This window comes from Periophthalmus magnuspinnatus, chromosome 2 (assembly GCF_009829125.3).
Source record: "Periophthalmus magnuspinnatus isolate fPerMag1 chromosome 2, fPerMag1.2.pri, whole genome shotgun sequence".
Taxonomy (NCBI): domain Eukaryota; kingdom Metazoa; phylum Chordata; class Actinopteri; order Gobiiformes; family Gobiidae; genus Periophthalmus; species Periophthalmus magnuspinnatus.
The window spans coordinates 13,407,621-13,419,967 of record NC_047127.1 but is presented as its reverse complement, the minus strand read 5'-3'; the positions used below and the strand labels follow the sequence as shown (position 1 = coordinate 13,419,967).

Below are 12,347 nucleotides of genomic sequence, written 5' to 3'. Positions count from 1 at the left end.
GAGGTCAGCGCGTGGCAACGATGACGCCAACATCCCGAACGAAACCGTATCATAAAGGTGCTCTTAAAGTCAAAGTCAAACCAGCTCTGCAACCCATAATCGCAAATGTATTATTGGCTTCTGGGATAATAAAGCCGGGAGATTTAGCCCGCAGAAATGAAAATGGTTTTGAATATGTCCCGGCGTACCTTTGTGGGTTTAGTTGTTTGAAGAGGGCAGATTACGGAGGCAAAGGTGAAACCGCAATCTACCGCTGATCCCTAACTGTAATGTAATAAAGGCTACACTAGCTCTCAAAGTGCACGTGAAAGGTTAGCATGTTTTGGTCATTATCAGTTGGTTTGTTGCGATAGGGCCTGTGATGTAATACTATGATAAATATGTAGCAGTTAAGGTTCAAAAATACAGGAAGTAGAGTTGGAATACCCCATACGTATGCCATTAATGCAGGAAATTCTAACCAAAAAGCCGAGACGATATATTCACATGGAAGACTTTTTTTTGGCAGCTTTAATAATCGTAATAATATAAAACAAAAGTATTATTATTATTTATTAGTCTAACCCTAACTATTGTGTAATTTAGACAAGTTTTGACCCTTGGGAACATCATGGTGCTACTACAATACTACTAATACTAGCAAGAGAGCAACGTTTGTTTATATAGCACCTTTCACAGACGAGGAATTGACAAAGCGCTTTACAACACGAAGTTAAAAGTCATAAAAATAACACACAATTACAACAGAGATAATACATCAATGTCGTGGTCATAGCAGCCCATTAAAAACTACTGCATCGTAACACGCTGGATCAAATAAGTGCCTTTTGAGTTGGCTTTTGAGAGCGGGAGATACTACTACTAGTACTATTTACGACTGCTAGTACTAGATCTAACAACGAGCCTGACAGTAGCATTTACAGAGAGAAAGGCGACAGTTTTTCAATATAAAGTGATGGAGCCAGAAGCAGGCCCATGATCAGCTTTATACATTTCTATATACAGCCTGTGGTTGTAGTAGTAGCAATCGCACCATAGATGTTAATAGCGAGCTTGTTTATTAGTAGAAGTACTTTTGCTTGCACAGAACTATACCATAACTTCAGTTAATAAGTAATACAAACAGAATATGCAAAAGTTTCCCTTAAGATTAATTAATAGTTGATACAATAGAAAAGTCTACTTGTGACACATACCCAGTCAATTTCTAAAGCGAGCCAGCCGTTCCACTTAATCACACTTTTAATTACATATGAGACTAAATGGAATGCTAGCATGCTAATGACACCTTTTGAATGTATAATTACTCTGGCCCTTACCCTGTGGTGTAATTATGAGCAGGCAAGACAAACACTTGGGTGAAATTAGTGCTATTGTTTGCCTTTTATTGCTTAGCATTGTGTTGTAATAGCGCCACTTTCCAGTCATAAACAAGGCCTCTGTATTCTTCTGAAAACCACAGCCTTCTATGTGTACAAGTGTTTGTGGAAGTGTTAATCCTCCTGTAAGTGTCTTCACTAGAAAACGGTTACTCAGTGGCCTTATTATTAAGTACACCTGGTTTTAATGCTTCACAATGCTGGTTTGCTGTCACTTTGGACCTGGTTAAGTTCTGGTTAACAGCCCTAGTTGATACCTAGTTTAGTGTCGGCATAGTCTAGTCTTTGTTGAGACCTGGTTTGGTCCTGGTTTAGTTCCATGTAGAATCCTGGTTCAGAACTAGTTTCAGTCCTTGTATTTTTTTACAGGACCAACAAAATGGAATGGCATGGACAATAAATAATTAACTGTAGTGTAGTCTGTCTTTAGACCTAACTTTGTGCCAGTTTGAAGACCTAGTTTAGTCCTGGTTTAGTCCTGGTTTAGTCCTGGTTTAGTCCTGGTTAAGTCTCGGTTTAGTCCCAGTTTATTTTTAATTAAGACCTTGTTAAGTTTATAATACATGCTTGTTTTGCTGTGTATATTTTGTTTAACTTGCTTATAACATGCATAAATCATGTATATTACATTTATCTTTTTATAACATTTCGTATATTGCCTAAAACCATAGACTGTATAAAGAAGTGGACTAAGTGAGAGTGACATCACCCACAGAGTTCGGCTCCAGTCAAATGAAGCTCATTAAGGTTACAGGAGCCAATTTGCAGCCTAGTATCCTACCAACCAAAGAGCCCATCCTGAGCAGGGTTGTTGAAGAGAACCCTTCCTGCCCTCACCGCCGGTTTAGCAGGGAGTGGGCGCTTAGCAACACTTGTAGGAGCAATGTCAGAGAAATAAGGCGCCTGATTTGTCTGTTTATTAATGTTCATAGTGAAATAAAAACACCAGGATCACATTCCGTGGATTAACATGAACATTTCAAGACCAAAATAATAAGCCTGACAGCAGCAGTTACGGAGAGAAGGGCAACAGTTTTTCAGTAGAAAGGGAATTGGAGCCAGAGTCAATGGAGCCAGAAACGCGCCCATGCTCACTTGCTATTTGGAACGTGCGGTGGTAGTTTTCAAGTTAACAGCTACTCTTTTGTTCAGGAAATTGGCAATTCCACAGCTGAAATGATCCAAAATGATTCTGTTTATGGAGCACTTCCTGTATTACCATATGACATCACAAGATAGAAGGTGGGTTTTTTGTGTTTGAGAGAAGAACTCGGCCTAAATATGCAGGGTTTGTGTGTTAAACGTGTGTGAATGAAATAAAACACAACTCCAGGGATGTTTGTGATGAGGAAACATTAGAACAGGAGTGGCGAACAAGTTGGGTACAAAGAGCCAAAATTTTCAACCGTAAGAGTCAAAGAGCCACACGACACACTGACCTGCCAAGACAGACAGACACAGACACACACACACATTACTTCCCATAAAACACTCCTCTCCTTACAAAACAACAGCAAGCATTGTACTTCTGTTCATTTCAAGATAAGTGTCCACCCTCAACACACACATCAAATGCAGCTTAGCCAGAGTTAACACAGCACCTACCCCAGAGGTCAGATACCCCCACATACACACGAACACACACACACACACACACACACAGGCATCTCTTTCTCTCGCTCTATCAAACAAACACACACATTTTCTCTTTATCTTCATCTCTGTCTCTCTCTGACACACACAACTACTGAACACACTTCAGGAACAAATGTAGGGCCTGTATAATATAAACTGATGGAATCTTTTTTGTTTATTTTTTAAGTCTATTTTTTTATTATTCTAAGCTATTTATCTATTTTTGTTTTATTGCATGTACCATTTCCCTTCTGTTCTTTAACTGTGCGGTGCAATACTGGAATTTCCCCACTGTGGGACTAATAAAGGCTTATCTTATCTTATTAAAATATTAACACAAGCATAAGTCAGGTGTTATTTCCAAACTACATCACAGATTTTCTTACCTTGTTGGAGTGATGGGATGATAATCTCAGTGGGATTCTGTATTATCTGGAGCCAAGTTTTCAATTACATCCGCAAAACACTGTTTTAAAAACTCTCCTTCGCTGTACGTTTTTTTAGCACGGGCAATCTTCCACGCCACTTTATAGGATGCCAGTGTCAGTTTCTCCATGCTTGTTCAATTGCTGAAACATTTGAGACAGTTTTTTTACCTGGCTTTTCAAGGTGCTCAGTTTGTGCTTGCGTAGTTCAGAACCTTTGGCAAATTCCTTGTCCATATGAGCCTGGAGAGGCTAAAATGACGCTGAAGATTTGAAGCCTTGAAATGTGATATTGTAGTATTGCAGATTAAACAGAGTGATTTGCCATTCTGTTCAATAAAAAAAGTAAGCATCTTCCCATTCTTCCAGAAATGTCCCGTGTTCATCCTCATATTTTCGTTTAGTTTTGCATTTTGCCATTTTGACGACAAGGGTAACAGTCTGCACGTGCATGAAGTGTTTACTTATTTTCACGGCATTAGACGTAACCCGCGCAGATGACCAGCGGTCACGTGTCAGACGCAGCGTAAAAAAAGCTGATAAATCAGTTTTTAAATATTGTTTGTTGTAATAAGCCCTGATGGATTTGAATGTGTTTTAAGAGAGAGAAAAATAAGTGAAACATGAAACGATGCAAAGAGCCGCAGTATATAGAAAATATGATGAGGCAAAGAGCCGCATTCCTATTGGCAGAGAGCCGCATGCGGCTTGTGAGCCGCGTGTTCGCCACCCCTGCATTAGAACATAGATCAGAAATAGCATAATATGGACAGTTTAAAGTGTCTAGCATCACGCTCACTGGTTTTAGCTTGTTAAATGTGTTTTCTATGTAAGTCTATGTGGAGACAGCGGCCTCGTCTCTCTGCTGTTGACCTGATCGATTTTGCGTCTCTTGCTCTGTTTTTATCAGACCTGCTGAGTGGAGCGCAGGAGAAGTGTGAGCTGCCCCCGCTGGATGGATTCCCTCACTGCGAGAGCAAGCTCAAGGTGAGCCACACCGACACAAGGCACATAAATCTAGTGAGGAGTGATATGACGTTATAAAATCAATCTGTGATCTAGCCCTGGTTATTAGGGCTGTAAGGTTAATTAAAGCTGAATCGAAATCACAATCTATCATGTTGTAAAAATGGACATGTCGTCAGCTGATTTGAAAAAGAATAAGGTAAGATCGCAAAGGCTGCAGTATTTTAAGCATCATAATTTCCTCCACAAACAACAAAACATCCTCTCATTCTGCACAAAACTGCTAACCTTGTAGTTTATATCTGTACAAACATGTACATGAAATGTGATTCTTGCATTAGTTAGTTCAACGTTCGCATGTAAAAAAAAATTGACAATTATTAAAACATAAAATATAATCTCAATACTTGTCAAAAAAAAAATCCCAGGTAAATATTTTTTTCCCCCAAATCATTCAGCCCTAAAAAAAGAGTCCCATATGAGTGACCTACCTGAACCATAACCAGTGTTTTTGGTTCATGTGCTGTGAGTGAAATCCCACCCACTCGGCCTCATCCATGCGCAGAGCAGGACAACATCACCTCCTGCAGCTTTAATTTCAGTGTTTTGGAACAGAAAGGGGAGCAGAGCAGCTTGTGAGAGCTCACAGCCCTCACAAACACATAGGTGCCATTCACGTGAGGTCATCACATTATTCAAGTACAGTTTAAAGTCTGTCTGGCAGAGGATCAGATCTTGGTAAAACAGAGCAGAACACTTCTTGTAGATTGGCCTGTCACGATAATCACTTTATGGACTTATCATTCAATACATGAAAGATGGAACTGTAACTTTTATTATAATTTTTTTTCTACTAAGAAGTGTTGGGCTATTTTTTGGCAGTGCGATAAGATTTAAGATGTGAAAGGTTGGATTAATAACTATGACTCATTACAGATACAAACTAAGTACTAAAGTGTTCCATTTTGCTGTTTATTTATCGCAGCTCATGATTGTTTTTAACAGTATTGTAGATTTAAAATGTATGTGGTTTAAACCTGCTCTTGGGTTTATCGTTTACCGCCTGTATTTACTTCAAAATTTGTTACCGAGACAACTTTTCTTTCCAAGCAATCATGCAGGTGACTTTCCAGCTCTAGAAAGTCCCGTACTGTACATTTTTAACCTTGTGTGTTGTGTGTGGCTGTGTGCGTTTTGATGATAGGCCTGTATCTCTCTCTCCACTCACTCCTCCACCCTCCCCACAGCGCACACACATGTACAACACAGTCCAGGACTAAACAATGGACTCTTTCAACTGCTGCGACAGGAGAGCGAACGCAGCGAAGGGGAAGTTTTACTGTTTACATAACCAAACAACGATCACAACATACGCTTGACATTAAAACATTCAGGTTTATCTCGTTCTCTGTTATTACTGTTTTGATTTAGTTTAGTTTTTCTTGTTATGGAGTAGGGAAAATCAGATACTCATCAATACTAAAACTAGTACCAAAAAACTAGACACTCATTTGAGCAGGTATCGATGCTTAAATGGTTATATTCAACGGACAGAGTGATCTTGACAAGACCACGTGGACAAGTATACACCCATGGACCACTATGGAAACTACCTGGACGACTGAGGGATTACACAGATATAAGACACATGGGAATATAAAAGGAAGTACTGGGATTTAATGTAGAAAATTACATTCTGTTGCCTAAAGTAAGAATGTTTTAGTTATCATTGTGGTATCGGAATCAGTATTGAGGATCGAGTCTATTCCGAAAATCAAAATCCAGCAAATGACCTAGAAAGTACACAAACTGTTGACATTAAAACCAAGCTGTATCTTATGGGAGAATGACCTTCCAGTTGGAATTGGTCTAGTTTTCCATGTCGTGTATATTACCTACTGCTTTACACTCAAATTTGAATGACTCTTTTAGGCATTATTCTTTCACTCATTTGTACATTATCAGATAGGTCAAAGTGCCATTTTTTTCCATCTATCTTATGGGAGAACGTTGTATCTTGATCTGTGAAACTGCTTTTTGATTCAGTCTAGTTTTCCTCGTTGTGGAGGTAATAATCATAAAAATGTTTGTACAGTGCTGTCCCAGATGCTCAAATCTGAAAGACATGTTTGTGCATTTTTCTTTTACTCACAAAGGTCACAAAGTGTAATCTATTAAAGTCTTTTCTACTGTCATTTTATTTAAATAATACTTGTACTATCAAATCCTATCTTTTTTTGTCATTTATATTTTATCATGAGCTGGTTAAGAAGGGGAAGATCACACCTTTTCGGGCATTCAGACGTCTACTATTTAACTTCTTCTACTGTATTTGTTGCGCAAATATAACTGAAACTCCTCTAGATTACATAAAGCTATGACAATCCTGCCAGTTCACACGCTGTTCTAGCTTTTAGACATGACTCAAAACACAAAATGCTGCAAGTTCACATTCACAAGGTTCCCGCTCAGTAGAAGGATGGTCTGCCGTCTTTGTACACGTATCTCTTTATGTAACCACAGGTGTTTCTCAAACATACCTCGCAAAACAGGAATAGATACCGGGGGATCTACCTTCCAACAGATCCGACTAGTATCTTGGCCAGGCGCCGTTGCACGCGTGTTTCCAAAGCAACGACAAGACGAGCATGCGGGGGAACGAGCCCTGTCACGGTAAATACTATAGGGACTTATCGTTCAGTGCAGGACAGACGGAACAATCACTTTTGGGGTCAATAATTTTGTACACATTTCCAGTGCTAGAACAGTCTGTCTAGCACTTATTTTCAAATGTGTTTCATGCAAAGCAATTTCGCAACCGAATAAAAAAAAATGACCCAAACGTTTCTTATTACATCGGACAAACCCTCACAACAAATCTGTCAAATGTAATACTGAGCCTGTTGTGTTTGGTCATCGTAATAAACCAGCCAAGCACAACAATCTATTTCCTGGAGGCGCAATATCACGGGGGCATTTTAGTATTGGATTTTCAAGGATTTAGGCCAGGGATCTCGTCGTCTTCGGGCCGCAAAGATTGTCCTTTAAAAACAAACAAAGATCCGGCCTCTGCCAAATCAACTGCAAAGAATCTGAAGCTTATGTCAGTGTGAAATAAATAAGGAACGGATGAAACGAACGTCTAATGTGGAAATGAGCGCGCCCCAGGAGACTGCTGTTCTAAAATAAAGAAGAGAGTTATCCTTGACTTTGGGGTGTTTTTTTGTTTGAAGGGAGATTGACAGCTGATCACGTCTTTTCTTGTCAAAGCTTAAAGCAATATTACGTAACTTTCTGGAGGTGGAACGTCACACGCGCGATGGAAACTTAAAACCATATTTTGAACCATTTTCCGTGGATATAAATACGGATTATGCCATACTGTGGAACACTACAGATAAGGAACAGCATTTCCATGGAGATAAGCGGGACATATAAGAGTCAGGTGTGTGGAGATGCAAGCCCGCTCACAGGAAGGATGCGTGTTTTTTTTTTTACGTTTTTCAGTCCAATAAAAAAACAAAACAACCTAATTTTAGTCTATTTATGGCTAAAAAGCTACGTACTGAGGCTTTAAAGTCTGAAATAACAAAATATCTCGCAATATTTATAAAAGTAAACTGATTAGTTTTTTATGAGTACAACAACTGGCCCACACTGGGATATTATATAGTGCCGTCTTAATCAATTTATACCAGATTTTACTTTAGAAAACATATTTTTGTTTTTTGTTATGGTTGTGTTTTGGAATTTTCATTTCTGATCATTTCCTCAAATCATTAAACAGGACATTTATACACAACATTACTATAAACTTGCTTCAGTAGTGGTACAATTTCAAACAATACTAAGGAAAAGATTTGATATCCAAGACCGATTCTGATACCACGATGAGGAAAGGTTCATTACTGTCTTGTGAATGTGACTTTTTTAGTATCGATACCTGCTCAAATGAGTATGTCTAGTTTCGACACTATTTTAGCACCGATTATTATCTGATTTTCGATACTTTTACAGCCCTGTTCAGTATGAGACTAATCAAAATGACCTGCCTCTTCCCTGTGTCTTCATTGAGTGTATTTGCTAATGTGTTTTTCCTGTTGATTTGCAGTGGATGAAGGAGATGTGGCGCTCTGATGCTTGTTATGGTAATTATGGAGTCGATGGGTCCACCTGCTCCTTCTTCATCTATCTCAGTGAGGTGAGTGCTACAAGCTAACATGCTCATGTGCTAGCTCTAAATATAGAACCAGTGTATAAGGGAGTGTGGACAGTAATGAAGACAGAGTGGATTATATAAAATGTGTTAGATTAATGACAAATACTTGGTGTTTTTTTTTTCAGATAAACGTATGACTTGTAAACAAATTATAAACGGATAAAATCATCCCAAAAAATCACACTGTGTAAGTCCAGTGAAAGTCCATATTTAAGTCCAGTTAAAGTCCAGTTAAAGTCCATGTTGAAGTCCATGTTGAAGTCCATGTTGAAGTCCATGTTGAAGTCCATGTTGAAGTCCAGTTAAAGTCCAGTTAAAGTCCAGTTAAAGTCCAGTTAAAGTCCAGTTAAAGTCCAGTTAAAGTCCAGTTAAAGTCCATCTTTAAGTCCATCTTTAAGTCCATCTTTAAGTCCATCTTTAAGTCCATCTTTAAGTCCATCTTTAAGTCCATCTTTAAGTCCATCTTTAAGTCCATCTTTAAGTCCATCTTATTTCTAACTTAGACATAGTTTAGTCCAAATCTAGTCCTGGTATTAACCCTGAGCCTTACTACATGTGTTTTACCTTCAACTTGTGGTTATCTTTTTTCTAGTGAAGCTCTTGCTACTTGACATCTGTTTACCTAGATAAAGTTATTGCTTTGCCAAGAGTATTGTACAGAATTGCATTAAGCTTATCTATCTCCATGGACACGAGCAGGCCAACTTGTAGGTCAGGTCTGTGGAGAATGTATAATTTCCAAGGTGCTATCGAGCAATAAAAACGCCTGACAGTGAATAAATACATTCTGAATTAATAGTTGCGTAGTGCACCTTTTAATCCAACATAATTCATCATATATATACAATGAATATATAGTTGTAAAATGAACATGCCTGCTCTGACACTTGTGACCGACTTCTTATCCTGCGTGAGTGATGACAACACAGAAACACCGAGCTCTGCATTTAACACAACCACACTGCGGCTCTGAAGCACAATGAGTCAACAGAACAAGTCATCTGAGGTACTTGTTAAATAGATAATGTAACGATGCAGGAGATGTACAACTCCTGCCCTCCTGCTCCTACTCCACCTCCTCCTCCTCCTCCTCCTCCACTCACTTCTTGTCTATAGCTGATGTTCATGTATTATTGACACGGCAACATATAAGCGCTTTACTGTTACCACGGCGAGGCTTTCACTTCAGGTTTTATTTTTGAACATTGCCAAAGGTCTTAACATCGATCATATTAATATTTATAGCCGCAGACTGGTAAACCTCATGGATTATTTTTTTTATTTGATGGAGAATATAATGGCTAAAGGCACTTCTGTCCTGTGGCTTTTTTGGGTCAACTGCCCAACTCCTGTAGCATGTGTTCGGATTATAATTATTATTTTTTTACACTATGCAACTTTTCTGGTATTGGTCTACACTTGCTTGTCTCCATGGAGATGTTATTGCATTGCATGGAATGTTTCACAGTATGGCATTAAGCCGATTTCCATAGAGACAAGCAGGTGACTCCAGCAGACCAAGTTACAGGTCAGATCTATGGAGAAACAACCCATGCTCAAAGTAAGAATGCAGGATTTTCTCTTTATTTTTGTGCAACGTAACTGAGTAAATGCAAGATTGAAGATACTTTGATGACATGAGCAATAATATCTCCATGGTGACAAGCAGGTGGCAAATTTCCTCACCAGAAAAGTTACATAGTGCACCTTTAAAAAGCCACAAAATATCTAAACATTGCAACATTCAACCACTTCAGCTGTAACTACTTTTAATGGCGATCGGCTCAAAACTGTCCACAATGAACTGTATTTCCTAATAAATAAATAGTGTGTATTACGTCAGATGCCCTCCCTGTCCATTTATCAAGACTTGGGACTAGCACAAAGACGAAAATTGGACAGTTGCACATTTCAGCGCTGGTTTTATTTGCTCAGTCTAAAGTAAAATTGTCGTTATAAAGCCATTCTTTTCAAACAGATATATACCTTTTGTGCCACAAAAGGAGTAATGTTATTTTCCTCACTGCGTAAAACTTTGTAAAGTGTTTGGGGCTTTTGAGTGGTCAGTTGTGTGGCATGAATATTGTATATGAACTGAAAGCTTTGCAGTTCAGATGGGATCCAGCGGGGAGGCTCTGTGCGCGAGTATAGGACGGGAAATGGAGGTATACGGACAACAGAGGGACCCATTAGGAGACTTTAGTCCACACTGACCTCGATACGACACTTATAAAACAAACATGTCAACAATCTCACATAGAAACCAGCCATAAATAAGACTGCACAGAAGAGGAACATGTGTGAAAGCTACTGTTGAATGTTGCACAAACTGTAGTTATTAGTTATTGTTTGACAGTGATTTTAATTGAGCCGAAGTACAAGTCCTTATAAGACTGAAAACCGTATCCAAAAATCTTATCCAAAAAGATCCTGCGAGTGGAATATATTGGTACATCTGCTTTTATGAGTTCTATGTTTTCCTCATCACACATTTTTAAAACTCAGAATATAACTGAAAAAAATACGACCTGGACAATACAGCTGTTAAAAAAATACAGCCTAAAATGTCAGAAATAAAGATGCACTATGTAACTTTGCGTGCTTGTCCCTGTAGCGATCTTATTGGCTTATCTGGAATGCTCCACAGTAAGGCATTAAGCTGGATGACCGATGCCAACAAGCCAAGTTACGAGTCAAAGCTGTGGAGAGGCAAGAATGTAATATTTTGAAAGGTTTTTTTTAGCTACAAAAACATTTTTAATTAAATCGATGCAAGATAAAGGGCATTTAAGTCTCTACTGTGGAACATTATGAGCAACAGCAATGACATCTCTATCGGACAAGCAGGTAGCAGAGCCTCCATCCAGAAAAGTTACATAGTGCACCTTTTAAGCATGTTATTTTCTCTAGTTTTGATAGCACATATTGACAGGACATTCACTGCAAATATTTAGTGGATCAACGTCATATGATTGAAATATAAAGTCCAAAAATGTATTTAAAAAACCCCAAAACAAACATATTTTTTTGGTAATAATTTAGTTCAGATGCCTCGTTTGAAACCTCACAGCTGTCTGCTCTCCTCTCGTCACATGACCACACGGTTGCCATAGCGACATGCATGTATTTTTTTTGTGTGAAGCAGCTGCAGCGAGAACAACTCCTTATGCAACAAAAACCTCATGGACTTTTCAGAGGGTTTTCATAATGGTAATACAGTGTCATCTGCAGCAAGTCATGAGACAAGATGCTACTCAACTTCTGGGATTTCGGCTCAGTTTGAGGGCGTATTGTTGTGTAGTTAGTGCTGGATACAAAAGGGACTGTGAAAAAAAAACATAGGCATAAAAATAGGTTCACTTGTCATTTTAGTTAGATAAAAAATATGAATAATAACAGATAAACCAGGTCCAATGGTAACTCCCTCAGATCTACATACTGGTAATGTAATAACTCAACATGATACATCATCAGAGGGAAATCAGATTACTCAAATCAGATTTCGCTGTTATGAACAACCAGACAACTACAGAAATCGGATAATCTTTTCTTCTGTTTCATGTTTTAAAGGTGGAGAATTGGTGTCCTCGTCTGCCTTGGAGACTCAAGATCCTGAACGAGGAGTCGGACCGGAGGGCACAGGTAAAGAAAAGCAGTTTAGTCAATAAAATAAACACAATGGACACTTGTATTTAGCCTGACCGTTTAGAAATAAGACGACAT

The 12,347-nt window shown here is 38.7% G+C and overlaps 1 protein-coding gene across 1 annotated transcript in view; it reads left to right on the top strand.

The window, feature by feature from the left end:
• mgat5 (alpha-1,6-mannosylglycoprotein 6-beta-N-acetylglucosaminyltransferase) overlaps positions 1–12,347 on the top strand; it is a 90,947-nt gene that overhangs the window by 25,906 nt on the left and 52,694 nt on the right. The window contains exons 4-6 of the mRNA XM_033977695.2: positions 4,350–4,426; positions 8,517–8,606; positions 12,195–12,266. Coding sequence (XP_033833586.1) covers positions 4,350–4,426; positions 8,517–8,606; positions 12,195–12,266 — 239 coding nt within the window. The remainder of the gene's footprint in view (positions 1–4,349; positions 4,427–8,516; positions 8,607–12,194; positions 12,267–12,347) is intronic.